Source organism: Rhinichthys klamathensis, unplaced genomic scaffold (assembly GCF_029890125.1).
Source record: "Rhinichthys klamathensis goyatoka isolate OS25496 unplaced genomic scaffold, OSU_Roscu_1.1 h1tg000411l_1, whole genome shotgun sequence".
Classification (NCBI taxonomy): domain Eukaryota; kingdom Metazoa; phylum Chordata; class Actinopteri; order Cypriniformes; family Leuciscidae; genus Rhinichthys; species Rhinichthys klamathensis.
In genome coordinates this window covers 186,496-208,442 of record NW_026606911.1, presented here as the reverse complement: position 1 = coordinate 208,442, position 21,947 = coordinate 186,496, and the positions used below count along the sequence as shown (strand labels likewise).

The 21,947-nt window shown below is 39.8% G+C and overlaps 2 protein-coding genes across 2 annotated transcripts in view; one reads left to right on the top strand and one right to left on the bottom strand.

Annotated features, from left to right (window-relative positions):
- Positions 1-12,526, top strand: part of LOC130070550 (uncharacterized) — a gene marked incomplete at its 5' end in the record, with an annotated part of 153,486 nt that extends 140,960 nt beyond the window's left edge. Inside the window, 2 exons of the mRNA XM_056234972.1 lie at positions 11,679-11,887; positions 12,060-12,526. Of these exons, the coding sequence (XP_056090947.1) occupies positions 11,679-11,887; positions 12,060-12,266 (416 nt within the window). The remainder of the gene's footprint in view (positions 1-11,678; positions 11,888-12,059) is intronic.
- A 4,177-nt stretch (positions 12,527-16,703) lies between these two features.
- aoc1 (amine oxidase copper containing 1) lies at positions 16,704-20,730 on the bottom strand. Its single transcript, XM_056234973.1, has 4 exons — positions 19,157-20,730; positions 18,716-19,004; positions 18,485-18,617; positions 16,704-17,175 (listed from the first exon to the last, which is right to left on the bottom strand). Exons 1-4 carry the CDS (start codon positions 20,691-20,693, stop codon positions 16,906-16,908), a joined length of 2,229 nt encoding a protein of 742 aa, XP_056090948.1. The 5' UTR covers positions 20,694-20,730; the 3' UTR covers positions 16,704-16,905.
- Between the last annotated feature and the right edge of the window lie 1,217 nt (positions 20,731-21,947).

Here is a 21,947-nt window from a genome sequence, read left to right as displayed (position 1 = left end):
GGACTAAAAATAAGAGGCCACCAACGTGTTGTCTGTCCAGAGCAACACATGATGGCCCCTCAGGTCTGGGAGGAGATGTCTCAAACGCATTGAAGACGACCATCATCTCTAGGCAATTCATGTGAGCCTCATGTGAGCCTCATTGAGCCTCAACCCCAACCTTCGCATATAAGCGAGGACGACATCTCGATGCCAAACCGCTGTTCTGATTCCGCTAGAATCAGCCAGTCGTCTATGCCAGTGGTTCTCAAAGTGTGGTTCTCTCCCTCTAGTGGTACGCAGAGGAATCACTGAATTTCGCATGTACGATCAAACCGGTGTGATCAGCCTTGGCTGTCTGGTCCCTGGAGCGTACGATCACACCAATGTGAGTGGAACGGTCAGTGCATCACGTAATCAACTGCTAAATTCAAATGTCCTTCCGCGCGTTGGCTGGCGCTGAGCCAGAGACGGACGCGCTTAGTGCTGTCATACAGGCCCGGAGTGGGTAATCGGGAGAATCGGGAGAATTCCCGGTGGGCCGCTTCACTTTTGGGCCGGTCGCGGATTTTTTTTTTTTATTTATTTTTTTTGTTTTACATTTGTCACGTTGTCTATCTTCTCTTAAAGGCTACACACGCTCCACATTCTAACACCGCAGCACGCAGCCTCTGCATGGGTTGTAACATGTAAGGGAGTTCTCCCCTCCTCTTCCAAATAGAGTTGGTTGGGTCCATAGCCCGTCTTTTTCAAAACGTTTAGTCCGAAATACAGACTTTTTTTCACCACAAGTCTGAAAGAAGACAAATACCCCAAAATCTCAAAATTGACCAGTAAAAAAATGATGTTTTTGCCTGCCGTGTCTCGCCTTAATTATAGTTAATATGTTGCTTGTGAAAAGGTTGACATGCTAATCATTACTAGGCCTATCTCTCTTTACCTGTTGCCACTTGTGTTTGTCCTCTTGAAAATAAATCTGTAAGCTTGGCACATTTGGCAGCATCCTCCTCCAATGCCTTTCTTTTTTTCAACCTGGCTTTTTTAGCCCCTCCTGGCCTCTTACTCCCATCCATCCTCCCTGACCCGTACAGTAACGGTAGGGCCGGCCCAGCTATCGGTAGCCTTTACTACCTGAGAAAACGTTTTGAAAAAGACGGGCTATGGACCCAACCAACTCTATTTGGAAGAGGAGGGGAGAACTCCCTTACATGGTACAACCCATGCAGAGGCTGCGCGCTGCGGTGTTAGAATGTGGAGCGTGTGTAGCCTTTAAGAGAAGATAGACAACGTGACAAATGTAAAAATAAAAAAATAAAAATAATAAAATAATCCGCGACCGGCCCAAAAGTGAAGCGGCCCACCAGCGATTCTCCCGATTACCCACTCCGGGCCTGTATGACAGCACTAAGCGCGTCCGTCTCTGGCTCAGCGCCAGCCAACGCGCGGTAGGACATTTGAATTTAGCAGTTGATTACGTGATGCACTGACCGTTCCACTCACATTGGTGTGATCATTTAGGTCTTTATCTTACAACACTGTGTCTGTTTGCGTCTGTAGATTTCTCATAAATTCATCAAAAGTTGGCGTTCTAAATCATCCGCTGCTCCGCGATCGCTGTCTGCACCCTGTCATCACACACACCGTTAGAAAGCTCTCTCTCTCTCCTGTGTACACAATGCTGTCGGATCCAAATATGGTCATTTCCTTTATATCAGCAACCAATCGTGAAAGTAAAAGGGGGGATTTAACTCTGAATGCGCAATCTCATTGGCTGATGCTAAATCTTTAAAGCCCATTTTCTCAAAATGACTTTTCTCTCACACTCCAAGTCTGAAATCTCCACTTCAGTAGCACCTATACACACCACATTTTCCATTCTTGTACTTAGTTATATTATGAAGACATTTACAGAGGGATTTGTAAATATATTATTGGTAGCCTGATTTATATAACAATTTATTCCAAAAAACATGGTGAAAATATTTTTTTTTTAAGGCTATTGACCGTATATTCTGATTTACAGGATAACAAAAGTATATCCATGAATCCCTCTGTAATTTTAAGAAAGAGCAGTATATGACGGTACATTATAAACCAAAATGTATTGTTTGTTCAGAAGTGGGTGTAGTAAAGGAGTAAATTACCACAATTTGATACCCTTGCAGAAAAATGATAATGACCATGATATTTTTTGTTAACTTCTCAGCTTAGGTGAATTATTATTTAACCTTACATTATTGTTGAACCATGGTATTAATAAAAACTACACAATAGTAAGAGCTGAACAGTTGCTTAATTTATCCAATTTCCTCCATGGAAAAAGTGGGCCGGTTTTGGGCCTGAAACTCCCGGGCTGAAAAGTGGCCCCACTCCGGCCCTGATGTCATATATCACACCTATTCAGGTTTTCAACCACATAATGTTTATTTAAGGCAGGGATGGGCAACTTCAGTCCTGGAGGGCCACTGTCCTACAGAGTTTCGCTCCAACCCTGAAAAAATCACCTGCCTGTAACTTTCTTGTAATCCTGAAGACCTTGATTAGCTTGTTCAGGTGTGTTTGATTAGGGTTGAAGCTAAACTCTGTAGGACAATGGCCCTCCAGGACTGAAGGTACCCATCCCTGATTTAAGGTTTCAGAAATTTAAATACACAAGAACTATCAAAACAATACAATTAGAATTTGTAAAATACACAGAAGTCCATGGAAGCGGCAATAATAAAAATTTCCATTATAATTAGACTACATGTTTTATTCATATCAGATATACACATTGTGTAAGTAACTTTCAAGTTTACTCTATTCTTCTACCAGTTCACCGCCCACTTACTTTCATATATTTTAGGAGAAGTGGATGAATTCACGTGTTGTAAATCCAACAGATCTGATTCTCTGAACAGTGGCACAAACTAACATGGTTGTGCCCATATAGCTCAACTAACGTGATCATTATAAAGGTGTTTAAACAACAAAACACTTCCACTTGCTTATACTGTATTTGACAATAGGAATATCAGATATGTCATGCCATAGCTAACATATTTCAGAAAATTTTAAATAAAAAGGGAAATAAAAGCAGATCATAGTCACTCAGCGCTGCCGTGTCACGTGACAAGCAATGCGCATCACCATGGTAACAATAAAGTGATAAGTTAAGTAAAGGTCGCCTTGAAAAACTCACAGGGGTCAGCCAGAATATTTTAAATGTACGTGTAAAAATTTCAATAATACACAGCCTGTGTTAACAACTGTACTGGACTTAAAATATTAAGTAAAAAAAAGTACTTAATAAAAAAAGTTATTTCACTTTTAGGTGCAATACATTTAAATGTAACCATTATTTAAGTGTTGTTGTTTTTTTGTTGTTGTTTTTTTACCTGTATGAAAGCAGCACAGTGCAGTGTTAATATTCAAACTGTGTTTTTACAATGTTTAAAGTTGCTGACAATAATAAATATTCTTATTAGAAATAAAACTGCCTCGTTTTTGAGCTGTGCATAACTGTAGCTGAATAGTTAGCTGGCCTACTACGCCACTGGATTTTCATATTGGTCATTATGGTGGTACTTGGAGAGCCAAACATTTTCTGAGGTGGTACTTGGTGTAAAAAGATTGAGAACCACTGGTCTATGCAATTCAGAATGCGTATACACTGCAGCCTGGCGGGGCCAGAGCTGCATCTACGCACTTTGTGATTGTGCGGGGTGATAGAGCTAGACCGAAAGGAAGTGCCTGATACTGGTGTTCTTTACCCCCGAAAGAAAACCTCAGGAACCTCCTGTGCTGAGGGAGGATGGAGATATGGAAGTTTGCGTCTTTCAGATCTATCATGACAAACCAGTCCTCGGATCTGATTTGAGTCACGATCTGTTTGAGTGTCAGCATCTTGGAGTTGAGCTCCAGCACCAAACACTCCAACAGACAAAGATTTAGTATATGACGCAGTTCTCCATCCTTTTTTGGAACAATGAGATAACGACTGTACAGACCCGACACAATGTCGGGTGAGTACACCTGCTCTATATCTTTCTTTGCTAACAGGGCCTTTACCTCTTGCTCCATTACCAGAGCCTGCTCGGGATGCACTAACGTGAGCAACTCCCCTTTGTAGCCTGGAGGACGAGAACCAAACTTGAATCTGCCTCTTACTACTAACTGCAGGACCCATAGAGATATATTTGGCAGTAGCTTCCGCGCTGCCAGAAAATCTACCAAGGGAACCAGCCCCTCGAGGCTGGCCTCTGGTGTAATTGAGACAGCTAGTTCGGGGACCTGAAGCATACTGGCAGGAACCACCAGAATTTACTGTTTTCGAACGAGTTGACGCTGCACCAGAAGTTCGCCGGAGACCGCTGCGCCCCTAAGCACCAAGGGTGGCGGGGTTGGCAGAATGGTCCCTTGAGGGCACCAAGATGGAACAGGCACCGTATAATGAGGTGTACACTGCTCCACCCCAGTGTACACTGTACACTGCCCTCACCGGTCTGACGCCAGTGGCGCCAAGACCTTTTCTTTTGAGCCGAAGCCTTCTCAGCGTGAAGAACGGTCCTCAGATCTGGCTTCTGCTTCGAAGGCTTTGGCTGCTGTGCTGCATATGAGAAACTAAACGGCTGGAGCTGCTCACGCCCAGCAGCCCCAGGGGTTTGGACATAGCAAGGGAGAGATTTTTTAACCGCCTCTGACTGTTATTTGACCTCCCGGAAACTCTTGACGACCAAATCAATCGCGTCACCGAAGAGACCAGAAGAACCGATAGGAGCATCAAGAAGGAAAGCTGTATCTTTCTCCTTGATCTCCGCCAAATTGAGCCAGAGATGTCTCTCAGTAGCCACAAGGGCTGCCATAGACCGCCCAATTGCTCTGGTGGTCTCCTTAGTAGTCCTGAGAGGTAAATCTGTGGCCTGACGAGTTCTCGAACGAGTTCTGAGTTCTCGAACCCCATCGGGCCCAACTCCCTCACTTCTGTCCAAATCCCCCAGTAGGTTAGCCTAATATGCTTGTAGCACTGCCATAGTGTGCAAGCAGGCTCCGGCTTGACCCACTGCCCTATATGCTTTGCCCACTAGATTAGAAGTAGTTTTCTTAAATGGTTTAGTGGGCAGAGCCGACACCGTCAGGGGCGATGCTGAACCGGGAGACAGATTGCTTGCAAGCGTCTGTTCTGCTCGGGGCATCGCCCCATAGTTATACTCTCTCAACCCCCTAATATCTGAATATACATGAACTTGGGGGCTGAAAAGACGAGACGAGTAAGGCTTATTCCACAATCTAGACAGCTCGCTGTGCAGATCGGGAAAAAATGTAAAGCCCTGTGATGGAGGTGAAACAATAGAGGGAAGGAAGCTCTCAATTTTTTTTTTTTTAGGACGAGCGCCCCTTTTCTCTGCTGGCCACTCAATATTTAATTTATCTACAGCCTTATTAATCACCTCCACCAGCTCCTCATACGCTGGGGAAAGAGATGGCGAATCCTCTTCCCCCATGATTCAATGCTCAACACATCTACCTCCTGGGAGGTAAAGCACTGAAGCATTGGTCTTTCTCCCTGGGCAGAAGAAACCGCAGCGCGGGCTTCCGATACCGGAGAGAGAGCAATGGATTCCTCGGGAAAGGGAGGAGATAAGGCCCTCGGACCTGTCTCCAACCCCGTAAAGAGATCCATTTGCGATACCCAGGAATGCATTCCTGCACCCTGAGAACCTGAGCCTGGCCACTTTCCTTGAAAAATGACAGGTCGGAGCGGAGCATGCGAAGCGAAAGCTTCTCACAACACCGGCAATCAGCCCCCTCGAAGGCTGATACCACATAATCCAATCCAAAACACATCACACAAAGCCTGTGTGTGTCCCACTCATTAAATAACGCGAGCAGGGAGAAACACAGAGTTTGTGCAATTGTTTAGTCATAGTGTATAGATATACAGGTCCTTCTCAAAAAATTAGCATATTGTGATAAAGTTCATTTATTTTCCATAATGTAATGATAAAAATTTAACTTTCATATTTTAGATTCATTGCACACCAACTGAAATATTTCAGGTCTTTTATTGTTTTAATACTGATGATTTTGGCATACAGCTCATGAAAACCCCAAATTCCTCTCTCAAAAAATTAGCATATCATGAAAAGGGTCTCTAAACGCGCTATTCAATCAAGATGTGGTTCAACTCATTCTAGCATCCACTCAGTCAAAAGAAATGAAGCTGTGAGAATCAAAAACTGAGAATCAAAAAATCCTGCTGAAGTTGCCAGATTGGTTAGTGTCAAGGTGGAACTGCAAGGTGATGGAAGCCAGAGAAGCATTTACATTTACATTTATCTGACGCTTTTATCCACAATTGCTATATATGTCAGAGGTCGCACGCCTCTGGAGCAACTAGGGGTTAAGTGTCTTGCTCCGGGACACATTGGTGTCTCACAGTGGATTCGAACCTGGGTCTCTCACTCCAAAGGCATGTGTCTTATCCACTGCGCCATCACCACCCCAGAAGCAAATGCTGTTTTCCAAACGAACTGACCTCGGCTGGAGTATTGTCGACTGCTCGTACCCGGCAAGTGATTTCTGCAATGAGATAGGAATCAGTGACAGATCCTTAGTGCGACAAGTACTGTAATGCCTGCAGTTTGCCTGCAGATCATCAGTTGATCTTAAGAGAAAAGTGCATTTCGTGTGCAGAACCCATGTGAAGGAAATCATTCCAACAGATGTAATTAAGGCACTTGAATTCGACTTCACAGATCACAGTGCAGATAATGACCCAGTTTCTCAGGAAAACATGCTCTTCTTATCCAAGGCGAGAGAAGGTATAAGGAAGGAAGATGGCCACTATGAACTTCCTCTTCCTTTCAAGACAGATAAACCTGGTCTCCCAGATAATAAACAATCTGCAGTTCATAGACTCATCTCATTAGAGTGGCGAATGAGGAGATACAAACAGTTTCACAAGGATTATGTCGATTTCATGAATGACATAATAGCCCGAAAAGAGGCTGAGAAGGCGAGAATAGCCCCAACCAAGTTAACGACTATCCCAAGGCTTGAACTGTCGTCAGCTGTGACTTCAGTCCGTAACGGTGATGTCATATAAAGGCAACTTGAAAACCTGCAAGAGTATTACTGGACTGATTCGATGGTGGTCCTTTGCGATGTGAATAGTGATGCCAAGAGATTTCACACGTTTGAGGCATAAAATCCAGTACGTACCCTGAACAATGGCGTCATGTCAGCTCTGAAAACAACCCTGCTGACCATGCCTCACGAGGGCTGAGTGCCATTTAGCTGAAAGAGTCTAACTGACTAAAGGAACCCGACTTTCTGTGGCAGAGGAATCTCCCACACATAGAGAAAATGGTGGGAGAAATAGAAATGACTGACCCGGAGCTTCGGAAAGCCCACGTTTGCATAGTTAAGACAGGACAGTTAAGGTAGTGAATTCAATGGTGAATCGCTTTACCAAATTTTCCGACTGGTCCAGGGCAGTGAGGGCTGTTGCCAGGCTCAAGAGGTGTATCAGAGAATTCAAGACAGTTCAGCCAAGAACAAATGAAGCAACTAGTCTTGAAGAAAGAAAAGAAGCTGAAATAGCCACTATCAAGCTGGTGCAAGAAGACGCCTTCTCTGAAGATATCCAAAAGATCAAGCTCCAGAAAGAAGGTACCCTGAACAAGCACAACAGTTTGCGTCAGTTAAATGCCTTCTTGGACAAGAATGGTGTCCTCAGGGTGGGAGGACGGCTATCTCAATCAACCTTGCATCATGACGTTAAGCATCCCGTAATACTTCAGAAGAAATCTTACGTGTCAGCCTTGCTCGTTAAACATCATCATGAGCATGTACACCACCAAGGAAGAGGCATAACCATGAATGAGTTGCGTGCATACGGAGTATGGATCTTGGGATGTGGAAACGTAGTCTCTTCACACATCTACAAGTGTGTAAATGTAGAAGATACAGAGGAGCTACTGATGTATACCAGATCTATAGATCTACCAGAAGAGAGAACAGAGATATCCCATCTCTTTACATTCAGTGGTATAGATTGTTTCGGCCCCTTCATCGTAAAGGAGGGAAGAAAGGAATTAAAACAATATGAATTGCTGTTTACCTGCTTGTGCTCTGGAGCCGTACACATAGAGATGCTTGACGATCTGACCACAGACGCTTTTATTGAATGCACTTCAAGTGTTCATAGCCATCAGAGGACCTGTGCGCCAGTTAAGATGTGATCAGGGAACAAATTTCATGGGCGCTAAAAGAAAGTTTTCTGAGTTGATCAAAGGGATGGATCAAGAACGTCGGCGAGCAATCAGTTGTGAATTTATAATGAATGAGTTTTTCCAGTCTTTCCAGTCTTACAATTGATACAAATTTTATGCTGCACCAAAAATCGTACTTTCGGCTCATAATAAGCTTTAATAAACAGAACTGAACAAACAAAATGTCTGTGTCCTTAATAATAATCAAAGAACAAAACACAGAAAATCACTCACTGCTCTTGACTGAACAACTTTTGTAGCTGTAATAAGGATTAATCGACATTTAATTTATACAGTGAAGATAATGCTTTATTTTAGATTTGAATTTTATGACATTTCTGCAATATTTCTTACATGAATACTAGACGTACCTGAAATTTTTAAAGCTCAGTTTATTTAAAAGTTTTCCTGCATCTAAAAGCTTTCCTGTAGCTCAAACAGTACAGCGTTGGCGCTTGCAACGCCAAGGTCATGGATTCGATGTTTACCTTGAAATGCAGTTTAAGTCGCTTTGGATAAAAGTGTCTGCCAAATGCATGAAAAGTAAATTTCAATTTTATCTTTGTTCTATTGAATTAATTTCTTATTGATTTAAGCAAATTGCATGTGCTTTGGCATGTGTGCAAAAGAGTAAGTACAGTTGTCTACAATGATAAATGCACATGGCTTGTTGATCAAAACTGATGAGTTGATTCTCAGTGAAATTGTCAAACTCTTCACAACTTCTAAACATTCTTTCATCGTGTGAGCCATCACATTCAAAATTATCCATTCAGTGATCAAATTCTGTCAGACAGAGAAAGACAATAGAGTGTGTAAAAATGAACAAGCAACTAAGAAATTTCCATTTACATGTAACATGGCTGCAAAAATAATTGTACTGTATAAATACAAATGTTAATTTTATTTTTGTGTACTACAGTGTTGACTTTTCCCAGTCAATTTTGACCTACTCTCTGAATCTGTATTTACACTGACATTCTTGTACAGTTTGAGTCAACAAAAAAGTAGAAAAATACATGACATTTGAATATAACAAATATTTTGATGGTGAAAAAGCAACTAAACATTTTGACCAGTGTGGCTCACGATGACAAACACACTTTTTATTTTTGCGTCATTGGTCAATTTATTGACACAATAACTAGGTTTGAAACGTGAATTAAATGTTGAGTAACTACATTTTGCAGACACACAATTGTTTTGATGTTCCAGGAAACAGTTGTGAGAGTTGCACTTAAAGCTTAGAGAATGTTTAGACTGTTTCGAAAAATGTGCCAAACCATGACTCAAACTGCCAAACCCCCACCACACCCATCACACACACACACTGAAGTTCAATTTCATGCATCACACTCATGTTTTTTAACAAGTTATTCTCCCTGAGGATGGAGGCAGGATGGTCAAACCTTTAGTATAAAAGCACCAGATATCTTGTTCTCCAAATCACTTACTAAAACAAAGGTAAGCCAGTTTCACTTAACATTTTTATAACAATTTTCAGATATCCTTCGAGTTACATTTTGTATTTTCGGAAACATGTTTTTAACCAAACTGTTCTGCTTTCAGTACATCGTAGGAGAAACTCATCACACACATTTTTGTGTAAACCTACTAAGGATGGCTGATAGCAAAAGCAAGTATTATCTTATTTCATCAAACAGATTTGAAAACAATACCAGCCATCAATGTGAACTTTTCAGTCTACAATATACAATGTTTTTTCACCAGTGGCTGTGTGCCAGTGGAGTCCGGGGTTTGTACAGGAGCTTCTCCCGGCTGCCCAAAAGACAGCGCTTCTCTACAATCTCTCTTACCTGTGCCTGGCCAACTTCCCCAACCTGGAGAGAATCATCAGGGCTCGGGCGGTGGAAACCCGGCTTCTGTTCGGCTCCTCTGATGCAACTATGTTGAAAGTACTGGTTAAGATTTCTCTTGATTTCAGTATTTTCATCTCTGTCAACTAGAAAGAAAGAAAAAAAAATGAAATTTGTGTTCACCAAACATGAAGGGTCTGTAGTAAATAGCATGTCATATAGTTTGTCTTTTAGCTAGAGATTAAAATGAGCTAAATTGGTTATGAGAGTCTCTCCTTTATTTTGAAATAAATCCACAAGTGGTGCGTTTCCACCGAGGAGGCGAGGGAGGCAGTGTCTCCTAAAAAAAACGATGAGAAAATAATCGATGTAACAAAAATAAAACAAGGCAGATATTTCAAAAAGTGACATTAAAAAGTGAAAAATTATATATGTGAAAAAACATTAACATAAGAGTTTATACACATCATGTTGGTTTGATATGCTTCTCATAAATTATAAATGCATTTATTACCTTTTTATAACTTTTAACTTAAAATTATAAAAACAAGCAGCATTTTGAACAGCATTTCAGGAATATTTACAGGACAAATACAGGCAATAAGAGTTCTGAATGTTTCATCGCCATCAGTGTGACTATCATTTTCTAAGGTCTAAGATACTTGATCTTATGTCTCTTCCTTCTCACAGTGTATTTTGACCAGTCAAAACCTGGTTCAGATGCTGTTTCCCATCTTGATAAAAGTTGTGGAGAAAAATAGTGCTACTCTGGCGATCAAATTCCTAGGAAAAGCAAAAGTCTGGATCAGAGACATTATCACTGATGTGGACAAGATAGTGGAAAAGTAAGAATATTTTCCTCATGAAAACATATTTCAAAATACCTTGAGCAATTGAATTATTATTCAACATGCAACTGCTATAATAAGGCAAAAGTATGAACATATTTTAAGAAACTTTTAAGCTAGTTACACAGCCCATTGTTATAAAATGCTAATTTCACTGCAACATTTCTTCAACATTGTATAGGTATGATTTACACAACAAAGATGTAGCATCGTCCACCAGTGATGTTATCAAGGAAAAAGAAGATACAGATAAAAATATTACAGAACAAGACAAAGAGTTGAAGCTGGCTGAAAAAGCCCTGAATGATATGAAATCTAAACTCCAGAAAACCGCAGCAGAGCTTGCTGAAACTGAGAAAAAAATAAACAGCAAAAGCCAAGAGATTCAAGATTTTGCCAGATCCATAACTAAAAAAAGTAAAGGCCTCGGCATCTTCGCTGCAATCGTTCCATTCATCGGGCTGATTATTAAAAACATTTATAAGGCTATAAAGAATCCGCAACACACTGCACATTTGAAGGCTCTTGAAGCTCAACTGAATGTCCTCATCGGTGAGAAGACTGCTCTGAAACAGAAGCAGTGGCAGCTTGAACTCCAGATCATTGATCAGCAGATGAAGGTTGCCAGAGCCCGTTTTGACAAGAGTGAGTCTGTTTTATCTTTTGTTTAAACTATATTTACCTGACAAGTCATGCTTAAGACTGTGCCAAGATTCACGTCTAGTTTAAGACAGGGAGTGAACGTGTGGCTTGTTGAAACATTAATTTTCCCTCTGCAGAGTCCATACCCAACCCCATCCATCTAAATGAAGTTCAGAAAAGCTTGTCAAAAATTCAGGACATTCTGATTCAGCTCAAAAACTTCTGGGAGAGTGTTGGTCAGATGCTGGACAACCTGGAACAGAAGACCTTTGTTGGAGAAGATCTTATCGAGGAAATTTACGCATTTAAAGAGGAATTTATTGACTCAATCAAATCAGCCACAGAGGTAAAATTCCCGTTGACATGATAAAAAAAAATCATAATTAAAAAAAACAACTTTATTTGTACTTGAGAAAAGGCTTGTCTGTTCCCTCCTAAATGTCAGTCTTGTTTTGTCCAGCCATTACTAAGGTTCATCTAAAAGTCTAATGTGACTTGTAAATGTTTTAATTCCACAGGCTTGGAGCAGTTTTGGTGAAGGCTGTCAAAGAGCATCTGCCATCTTTAAGCTCCAGACCAGAGATGCCTACAAGTTTCTGGAGGTCAGTCCTTCCTCTCTCTCCGCTGAGCAGTGGCAAATACAGTACAGACGTGTAAAGAAACAACTGGAGAAAATAGACGTGCTAGAAGCTGTGACGTCCTCTGTTACTCCTGCCCTTGAATGATCAGAGCGCTGACACACACGAGTCCTCTTTGAGTTTTCTGCCTCATGATGCTGGTAATCTGGTATGATGATGTTTAGCCTTTTTAAACACTGTACTTGTAAACCGCAGAGTTCTGTAATCCTTTCTACTAATGCCTAAAACACTCTATATGTACTCCTCTCTGTGTGTATCATCTCTTTATGAGCTCTTGCAAAAAGACTCTCGTTGAATGGATAAAAATGGATGAATGCTTCTATGAATAAAGTTTGATAACATCATTATTGACTTGTTTTTGTTTTAAATAATTGTACATGTTTTTTTTTTATGTCTGAAGTCATAGATTTAAGTTTCTGCATCAAATATTTCTTCATCTCAAACTACTTTTGATGTCACTGGATGCTCAAACATTGTCACATTATACAGGTTACAAAATATTTTCTTGTTTCATTCTCATAATGAATACGCTCCCTTATGCGGATGATTTTAACACAGTTTACCAGAACAATGATGGATTATTATATCACAACATTCATTCACTGCTGGCATAGTGTCATACTGAACATGTTTTGGTTGTAAACTTGCTGATAGCCTTTAAAATAATTCTCAGTCATTGGATATAAAGATCGAAAAGCTGTGTAATCATTTTATGGTGTTTGTGTTACAGAGTAATTTTAATACAAATTGTAATAACATTTAACAAAATGTACTTAATATGTAACTAAGGTATGGAACCGCCTGTACTTGTAACAGTTGTAATAATGAAAATGAATCTTTGCTGCTCACATGAACACACACTGTTCTCTGTCGATGTATTCCTCTTTAAGATGCATACGTGTTTAAGGGGAAACATGAAAATATCAACAAGATGGCTTACACAATCTTACAATCTATTAGAAATCGTCTAATTACCCAGTACAAGTCCTGCAATACGTATCAGTATTGTACTTTAGTTATATTATTTTAGGCCAATTTTGGGTAATATTAGTATTATTATCATTAGCCTATATATATATTATATATATAAGGCATGTCATTGAATGGCATATAACGGATTGAATTTGACTGCAGAGTTGAAATATCATTATCATTAGTTTCTCAATTAATGAGCAAAAAAGTTTTAAATAAATGGTTTAGAAAAAAAGTATGGAAAAAATACTTCCGGAACCCAAAAAATGTATTTGAAAGTAAGCAATTTAGCCTGTTATATGTTTCTGGATTTTAAACCCAACAGAAAATATTCCTTACATATACATGTGTGTATGTTTTCTCCATGCACCACACTATAGTACACAGATGCAAATAGGCCTATCAGTTAATAAATTGGGTTTTTTTAAATCAAAATTTAACACAGAATTAACTCTGCTCAAGGCCAAGTGTTTGCTTTCCTAACTACGGCGATTTTATTAACTATCAACACAAAATAAATGATAATTTACTAATGAATCAAAAATATTTGTATCTATATGCCAATTGTAATGTATTCATCTGATCATTACAGTTGTCTGAACCATTGTCATATTTTGTCTGAGCGCAAAATGCACTATTCAATATTTTAAATGTTTTATTCCTGTTGGCAGTTTTTGTATTATTCTTTTAAGGATGAAGAAAAGACTATGAATATTTATTGAATTAGCATAAACCTACCATCGAATCGATGAAACCATAAAGCTGACACAGAGGTGTGTGTAATTAAAATTACAGTTATTATGATAGTTAATGTTATTACTTTTTTCCATAGAGTAAAGCACATGAAGGACAAAAGTACAGATGTGACGAAACTGTTAGTAAATCAGTGAGTTTTCACTAGGTGTCAGTGTTTCCTAATTCAATTCAACAAACCAAGATGAATGTGTAGTTCAGTGTAATGTGTCGCTTTTCAAGAGTTGTCTGTAATACAAAATATTAGAGTTGACCCTGTGTGTGTGTGTGTGTGTGTGTGTGTGTGTGTGTGTGTGTGTGAGAGAGAGAGAGAGAGTGTGTGTGTGTGTGTGTGTGTGTGTGTGTGTGTGTGTGTGTGTGTGTGTGTGTGTGTGTGTGTGTGTGTGTGTGTGTGTGTGTGTGTGTGTGAGAGTGAGCGAAAGTGTGTGTGTGTGTGTGTGTGTGTGTGTGTGTGTGTGTGTGTGTGTGTGTGTGTGTGTGTGTGTGTGTGTGTGTGTGTGTGTGTGTGTGTGTGTGTGTGTGTAGACAGAAACTTGTTTTGTAAGGATCATTAGTGATGTGACGTGTGAGTTGTTGTTGCCATGGTGAATTTAAAGAATGGAATCCCTGCGTTTCAATCCCTGTCCTGTTCCATATAGACCTCTTTAACACTGTAAACTCTGAACAAACAGTTAAAAGGAAAAGAATGTATTATTGGTCACCAGCAGTCACACATGCTTCCACTGATGGAAAATCAGACTAATATTGATGTATACCAGTGGTTTCTCAACTGGTTTTGCTGTGGGACCCACACTTTCACATGCTCATTAAGCCTCGACCCACATTTATTTCTCAAAAATGGTTCACACACACACACACACACACACACACACACACACACACACACACACACACACACACACACACACTGTCCCACTTTAATTAACATACACATAAATTGTAAGAATATCTCTAACTCTTAAATAAATAGTATAAGGTAAGGCTATTAAATAGCAGTCCCAAACTAGATTTTCATAATACAATATAATATGATATGTCCTCAAAAATATAGAAAATAGCACAAAGTGAAATGAAAAGTGGTATTTTGGGTTTAGGTTACAGAAACTAGTTAACAAATAGGCTACACAATAGGATGAAGTGTGATGCTAATCCTAAAGAATAGAATGAAAATCATACTTGCATGCAAATTCCCTGGTAACACAGACATACCACCAGTTACATAATTGATTAGTACTTTTTGGCAATTTCCTAACTTACTAATTGACAACGTAACTGTGACTCTGCATGCTCGTGATTTCATTTGCTCATTTAGTGACGTGATAGCGCGCCTCCCCATTTGCGCGCGCAATTGAAGAGAGACGTCTGACAGGACAGGAAAGTTCTGAGGTGAGAGACTTTTTATTTCGAAACAAGATACGCAAATAACGTTATAATAATGGTAATAATGGCACTGACATATCGCCCGACCACATCTCATCTGATAGCGTTTTTTCTCAGCGTACTTTACTTAATCCGCAGCATTAGCGTACGTCTTTCAAACTAAAAGTCTCGAGTTTACATCTCGCAATTATGACTTTTTATAATAATTATAAAGTCCAATTCTAAGGAAAAAAAGAGGTTATATCTTACAATTATTACTTAACTCGCATTAAAAAAAAGAGTCAGAATTGTGAGATAAAAAAAGTCATCATTAACTTTTAAATTTTTTATTCTGTGGTGGAAACAAGCTAACAAGATTAAGTTTTCTTTTAGACTAATAAAATTGTAGAGAAAATGTAAAGATAATGTACGCTTATGTAATAAAATATACTTGTGAAATCCTTTAAATACACTACGTGTATAGAATTTGGTGTTGGAATGTATTTATAGTTATATATAGTTCATAGTTTAACAATGTATAGTTGCAAATACACACAATTCTTTTTGTATATATAGAGAATTATATATATTTAATTCATTATTTTTATATTTTTACCCCCAAAAGCAAAAAAATTCTCACGCCAGCTGGTTTTGCAAATAAAAATAAGTGACTACTTAAACAAATAATTATAATAAGTCTGATTATTGTAAGATTTTGATCATGAATGAAGCTCTTTTCCCCTGCCGTCTCTTGTAGGTTTCCATGGGAGACCCTGCAGGTGAATGGTGGACTGTTTGCAGAGAGAAGAGAGGCTGTTTACATAAGAAGCCTGTTTCCCGCTCATGCTCGGCCCATATAGGACAGCTGGATCCATGCGATTGCGGATACAGCATCCTGAATCCTGGATGTTCTCTGCCGATAAGCCCCGTCCATGGATACATCCCTCTCACTTGCGGATTTCAAGGGTACTCACTTCATCTCACAATGCGGTTACCATGACAACCAGTATAAACACACAGTGTCCTCAGTACATGAAATGATTACACATTCATATTCAAAAACACTTCAGCAAGTGTATCACACGAAAACTCGTGAAGTGTTATGAAACATTATTGAACCTTGAAACGCAGAAAATCTGTTTATTATCATCACTATTACTACAAAAATTAGTAAGATCCTTAGTTATCTAAATTTAGAAATAATTCTAACTGATGCCTTGCAATTCATCTGCAATTAAACTAATATTTATAAATATCAATATTACATTTATGCAAAATATAATTTTGTATTTTTCTTTTGATTTTATTTATTTATTTTATTTTTCCTTTATTTAACCAGGTAAATCCCATTGAGATATCTCAATCCCATCTCTTCACCCAGGGAGACCTGATCAAGTATTATGAATTGAAATGTGACAATTTCAGAGAAAAACACAAACCTTTCTGAATTGTGAAAATATTTAATGTCAGACAAAGATACAGTTTTTCATAAGCTTTACATTTAAGGAATTTGACGTTCATTTGTTCAGATGGTTTTAAATATTTGACACAATTAGCATTTAAATTCATAAACTCTGCTGTTTCTAAATTTTACATACAGCACAAAAACACCAACGCAACATGAAACGAGCTCGGTCTCTGCCTAGACACCAGAGTATGTGCCGTTATAGAAGAAAGGCTTGTCTGAGACACAGTGACCTACGACCTCTGGAGTCCATCTCTGCACCTTTGGCTGGCCCTTCTTATCGGGCCGCACGATGACCGTGCTGCGGGACGCTAGCGAGGGGTCCTCGTCAAAAAAGTTGAAGGGACGTAGGAAGAATCCCACCGAGTTTCCTGGAGTCGCTGTGTTGGGAATGTCTTCAGAATGAGGAATGTGTAGGAATCCCACCGTCACCCAGGCAACCAAATCCTGCAAAGAAATATGCAAATTCTCAATTGTGCATTTTTAGATTCTGGTATATCTTTATCTAGTAATTGAGCTATAACCAATCAGGAATATTATCTTAAACTAAAACTATTAAGACAAATTTTTGTTAGTCTAAATAAAATAAGATATAACACCTTAAAGGGTTCATGGCATGAGAAATCAAAATTGCTTTGATTCTATGATATATAAGAGGTCTTTGTACTATTTTAACATGCTGCAAATTTCATAGCTTAAAACTTTCTCATTATAAAAAAAAGCAATTATTTAATAAAGCTCCAAAAATGGCTCATTTTGATTTTGCAGGATCTGTGAACGCACAAATACATTCGCATATGTCCGCCTCCATAGCAAGACATTGACGAATAGTTATACATCATCGCACCATAGGCCACGCCCACTGGTATTAGGTTGTTCTGATATTTGCCTACACTGGATGTGAGCTTCGGGACAAAAGCAAATAGCCATTGTGATCACTGATGCTGTCTACACTGATACAGTATACAGATGTGTGTTCAGCTTCTGACATCTGCTTACATCAGGACAAATGGAGTAGTGAACGAATGTTCGCTTTGATCATTCAGTTTAAACAGCTGGTTTGCGTCTCTGTAAAGATTTCAGAAGGATCTCAGCGTCGGAAACAAGTGGATGGTTTATTTTAATGGCGCCCCGGGTCACGTCGGAGGATTATATGTTTGTACGGAGCAGATTGTTTTTTCAGCGAGGCAAAGTGTAATACAGAGTTTAGAAAGAAACTTATACAAAAAACTTTATTAATATTATAAGTGATCAAATAAAAAATACATGTCATTACCCCTTTAATTTATTTTTAGTTAGTTGCCAAGGTAACATTTAAAATTTTTGTTTCATTAAAGTTGAAGTACTAAAATTAAAGTCAAACTGGAAAAAAACTGTAGACATAAAAATTTTTTTTTTAAATCAACCAAATTGACAATAAATTTTGTTGACAACCAAATTACTAAAGAATTAACTAAAATTAAAATGGAAAATATATTAATAAAACCTAATTAACAATATTAGTAAATATTAATTATAACACTGCTATCAGTGATGTTGTTTATGACACTGAATTCAGTAGAATAATAAATTGATGCCATTCAAATATTTTTTTAGTTGGTACTAGTTAATCGTCATCGCATTTTATTTATTCACCAGTAAACGCTGACTATGTTGTTTTTTGTTTACTTTTAGTGCACTTGATGACCTGTTTGGGCTGCGCAAGGTCTATTTGCAACTGAAAGTCAAGTAATTCTTCAAGTCTCAATCTGTGTACCTGGTTAACAATGTTTTCATTGTTGCGAATGTATTCCTCAAAGGAAACAACAGGCTCCCACGGGTCATTCTGGGTGTAGATGCTAGTACTGGTGACCTCGCTGTCCTTGTGTCTGGTTACAGCCAGTGGGTATCTGCAATCAACAGAATCATGAAGATTTGCTTAACTAGTCACCACAGAATGCAAATAGACAAATGTTTTATAACTTTTGCATTAATTGCGAGAGCCTACCTTGCCCAAGTAATACCATTTTCTTCCCTCCAGCCCCGGGGCAAAACACTGTTACCATGTGAGTTGTACTGGATTCGATAGCCCTTCTTATGCCCCCACTTGTTGTTTTGATTGGGATTGTAGAAGTGCAGGTATTTGGGAAACTTCTTGCCAAAGCGGAAGGCAGCACTACGTTCAGTTTCATGCTGCGTCCTATGCAGCTTCGATTGCACGACGGTGTGTTCTGGGCTCCAGGGGTTGGTAAAGTTAACATATTTCAGATCAATGGATTCAAAGCTGTTGTCCCTCCCTGTTAAAAGAGACAGAGCGGGTCTTTATTAAGTGAAACACATTATGCAATCGGCTCCAATGTACCATCTATTGTGTTGTAATTTGCACAGAGATCACAAAATAGATCAGATTGAGAAATAGAGTTCAGATTGCACACCGATAACAACTCACCTGCAATGTCAAGGTCCACTTTGTAATTAATTAGATGGGTGTGCAGGTTCCCAAGTACATAGTTGTAAACCCTGGTTCCATAGTTCAATCCGTTTTCCGTGAAGAACGTTGCATGGATATACCCAGTCGCACTCACTCTAGACTCCATCACGCCATTCTGGTAGAAGACAAAGTCCCAGATGTAGTCGTAGTTGTACACGGTCGATGTGGTTCTGAGCACCAGAACGTGATTTTCCAAGCCTCCATAAAAATTAAAGCCTCCTTGGAAGTTGCTATTGTAGTGTCTTCTCAGAGGAATTGCAGTGGTCATTTCAAAGATGCAAAGAGCATTTCTGTAACGCACAGGTTTGTCCGTATCATAGTAATGGTAAAGGTCCACAAAATGAGCAATTTCTGGACAGTCGATCCCAGGTGCCAATTCATAATCCGAGGTGCCCATCGCCCACCCGGCGTCAATGTATTTGGTCTGCATGGCGGCTGGAGTGTCTCCAGAGTAGAAGGCGATGGCTTCCTGCAAGCTGATTTCATAAGCAATTCTCTCCCCATTGAAGCGAAGGTCAAAGATCTGCAACCCAGCCGAAGAGCGAACCCGATAGGCAAAAGACCATCCAGCATATTCCACAAAGTTCTGATCCACCTGGAATCTGCGGCCTTGAGGTTCGACAAGCTTTGCTCCATGGATGTTCGTCCGTGTGTTCATGTGTCCACGGGGAATGTAAGTAGAGAAAAGATCCTCTTCGTCATGCTCCGGTAACTTGAATTTAGAGATCGTCCCTTTCTCGTACTTCTCCACAAGTTCCTCCACGCTATCAAAATACTGTCCGTTATACCATACCTTCTCCACAGTCCACTTATTGTGATCAAGGTCTTTGTGGTTAACAAGGACCTCGAAGCCCACGGGGTGGATGAAGTAGCCCTCCACAAACTTCTGCAGCATGATCCATGTACGCCTCTCTCCTGGGCCTAAACCTCGAGGAGCGATGTCCGAGAAGGTCAAGCAGCGATCGGTGCAGTTGCCGAAAGTAAACCCGGTGCTCTCCTGCAGAATTTTGTTTACTTTAGCTGCAACTTTCTCCAAAACCCCACTCAGGTGCTCGTACTCCACCGAGGAGATCGGCCTCGACTCGAAGCGGATGAGGCGCTCACCCTTGAACGTCTTCAAATGGTAGGACTTTGGGAAAGGCAGGGGGCCAACGATAAACTCTGTTACGTTCGGCTCCATTTGGTTCCCAAACTGGACCACAACACGTGCCTGCCGGGAAGGTTTCGCCTGTCCTCTGTCCAGCGCACGGAGCGCCTCGTGTTTGCGCGGAACGTGCAGCTCCATAAGGAAAATGCTGTTCTTCTTGAGGGACTTGTCTCGCGCCGAGGTGAGGCCCAGCTCGCTGCAGGAGTAGAGGTAGTCTCTCACGGCGTTCATCTCTCGGGGAGTGAGATCTGCAAACATCAAAGCTCCGTGATGAGCCCATTCTCGTGTTCTTAACGAAGCGGAGGATGTTGCTAGAGACGCCAGGAGCAGAATCCAGGAAAACCACATCTTGGCCCCTGCAAAGTGAACAAGCAACTCTTAGAACATCTCATATCTTTTTAGTTTTCAGGTGAAATTTTTGTTTATAATAGGTGTGCTAGTGTCCCCATCAACCTTAAACAGCTACACCAGCCATGCTAGTTCATCAGCTACTGCTCGACCAGTTACTCAAACACCAAACCAACACTAAACAGCCTATCAGCATAAAAATGTATTATATATCTTCTTCTAAAAACAAAATTTCCAACTCTAAGCTTTAAATCTATGACCACCAAACACTGCACACCTTCTGACTTGATATGCTATGTCTTTTCTTACTGATATGACTTACAGTTATCCTAAAATGGATGATCAAAATTTCCAAATATCCCATAGACTTACATTGTCTGTTCAAATGGGCCAAGATTCTTCAAAATCCAACTGTCAAAATATATCTATCTATCTATCTATCTATCTATCTATCTATCTATCTATCTATCTATCTATCTATCTATCTATCTATCTATCTATCTATCTATCTGTCTGTCTGTCTGTCTGTCTATCTGTCTAATTTTAGCTGTGCTTTTAAGCAGAGCTTAACATTTTTAGCTTTGAAGCGGTGCGTACTTTGTTCAGAGAATGGGTACCAAATTATAATAATAAAGATACAAGGATGGCGTGAGCCAACACCTCTCTCTTCCTCGGACTAAGATGAAAAACAGAACCATTACGCTGTATTGAACTACCCCACAGTCGTCCTCCAACTGAAATGGGCTGTTTTGAAGCTGACGTTGATTTTCTGCCACCCAATAAGCTGTAACATTTTTCATAGTCGTCTTGTTTTTTCTTTGGTTCCATCTAGTCACAATCTGTTTCTAACATTTTCTCCTGCAGTGTCGATTTAATTGCACTATTATGTAACCCTCCATTGCATGAAGGTCCAGTGACTCACCTTGTAATTAGAATAAAAAGGAGCGACAAATGATAACAGCACATATTAAAAATCAATGAATGAGCTTACCTTCAGTGACTGTTTCCAAGTTTGCAAGCTTGATAAATGCCCTGAAAGCTGCTACAGCTGCAATGTGTTGTTTTGATCAGCCAGTGGGTGCAGTGCTCTTATGAATCGTACTGCTCTGATGTTTCTGCTTTTATCAGCCACCCACTGCTCTTGAATGGAAGGTGATTGGCCAGCAGAAGGTCATAAAACTTCAGAAGAACAAAAGCAAGATATGACACTGCATTAAAGGTGTGATTTCAATCAGTTAACGGCACTGTGTAAAT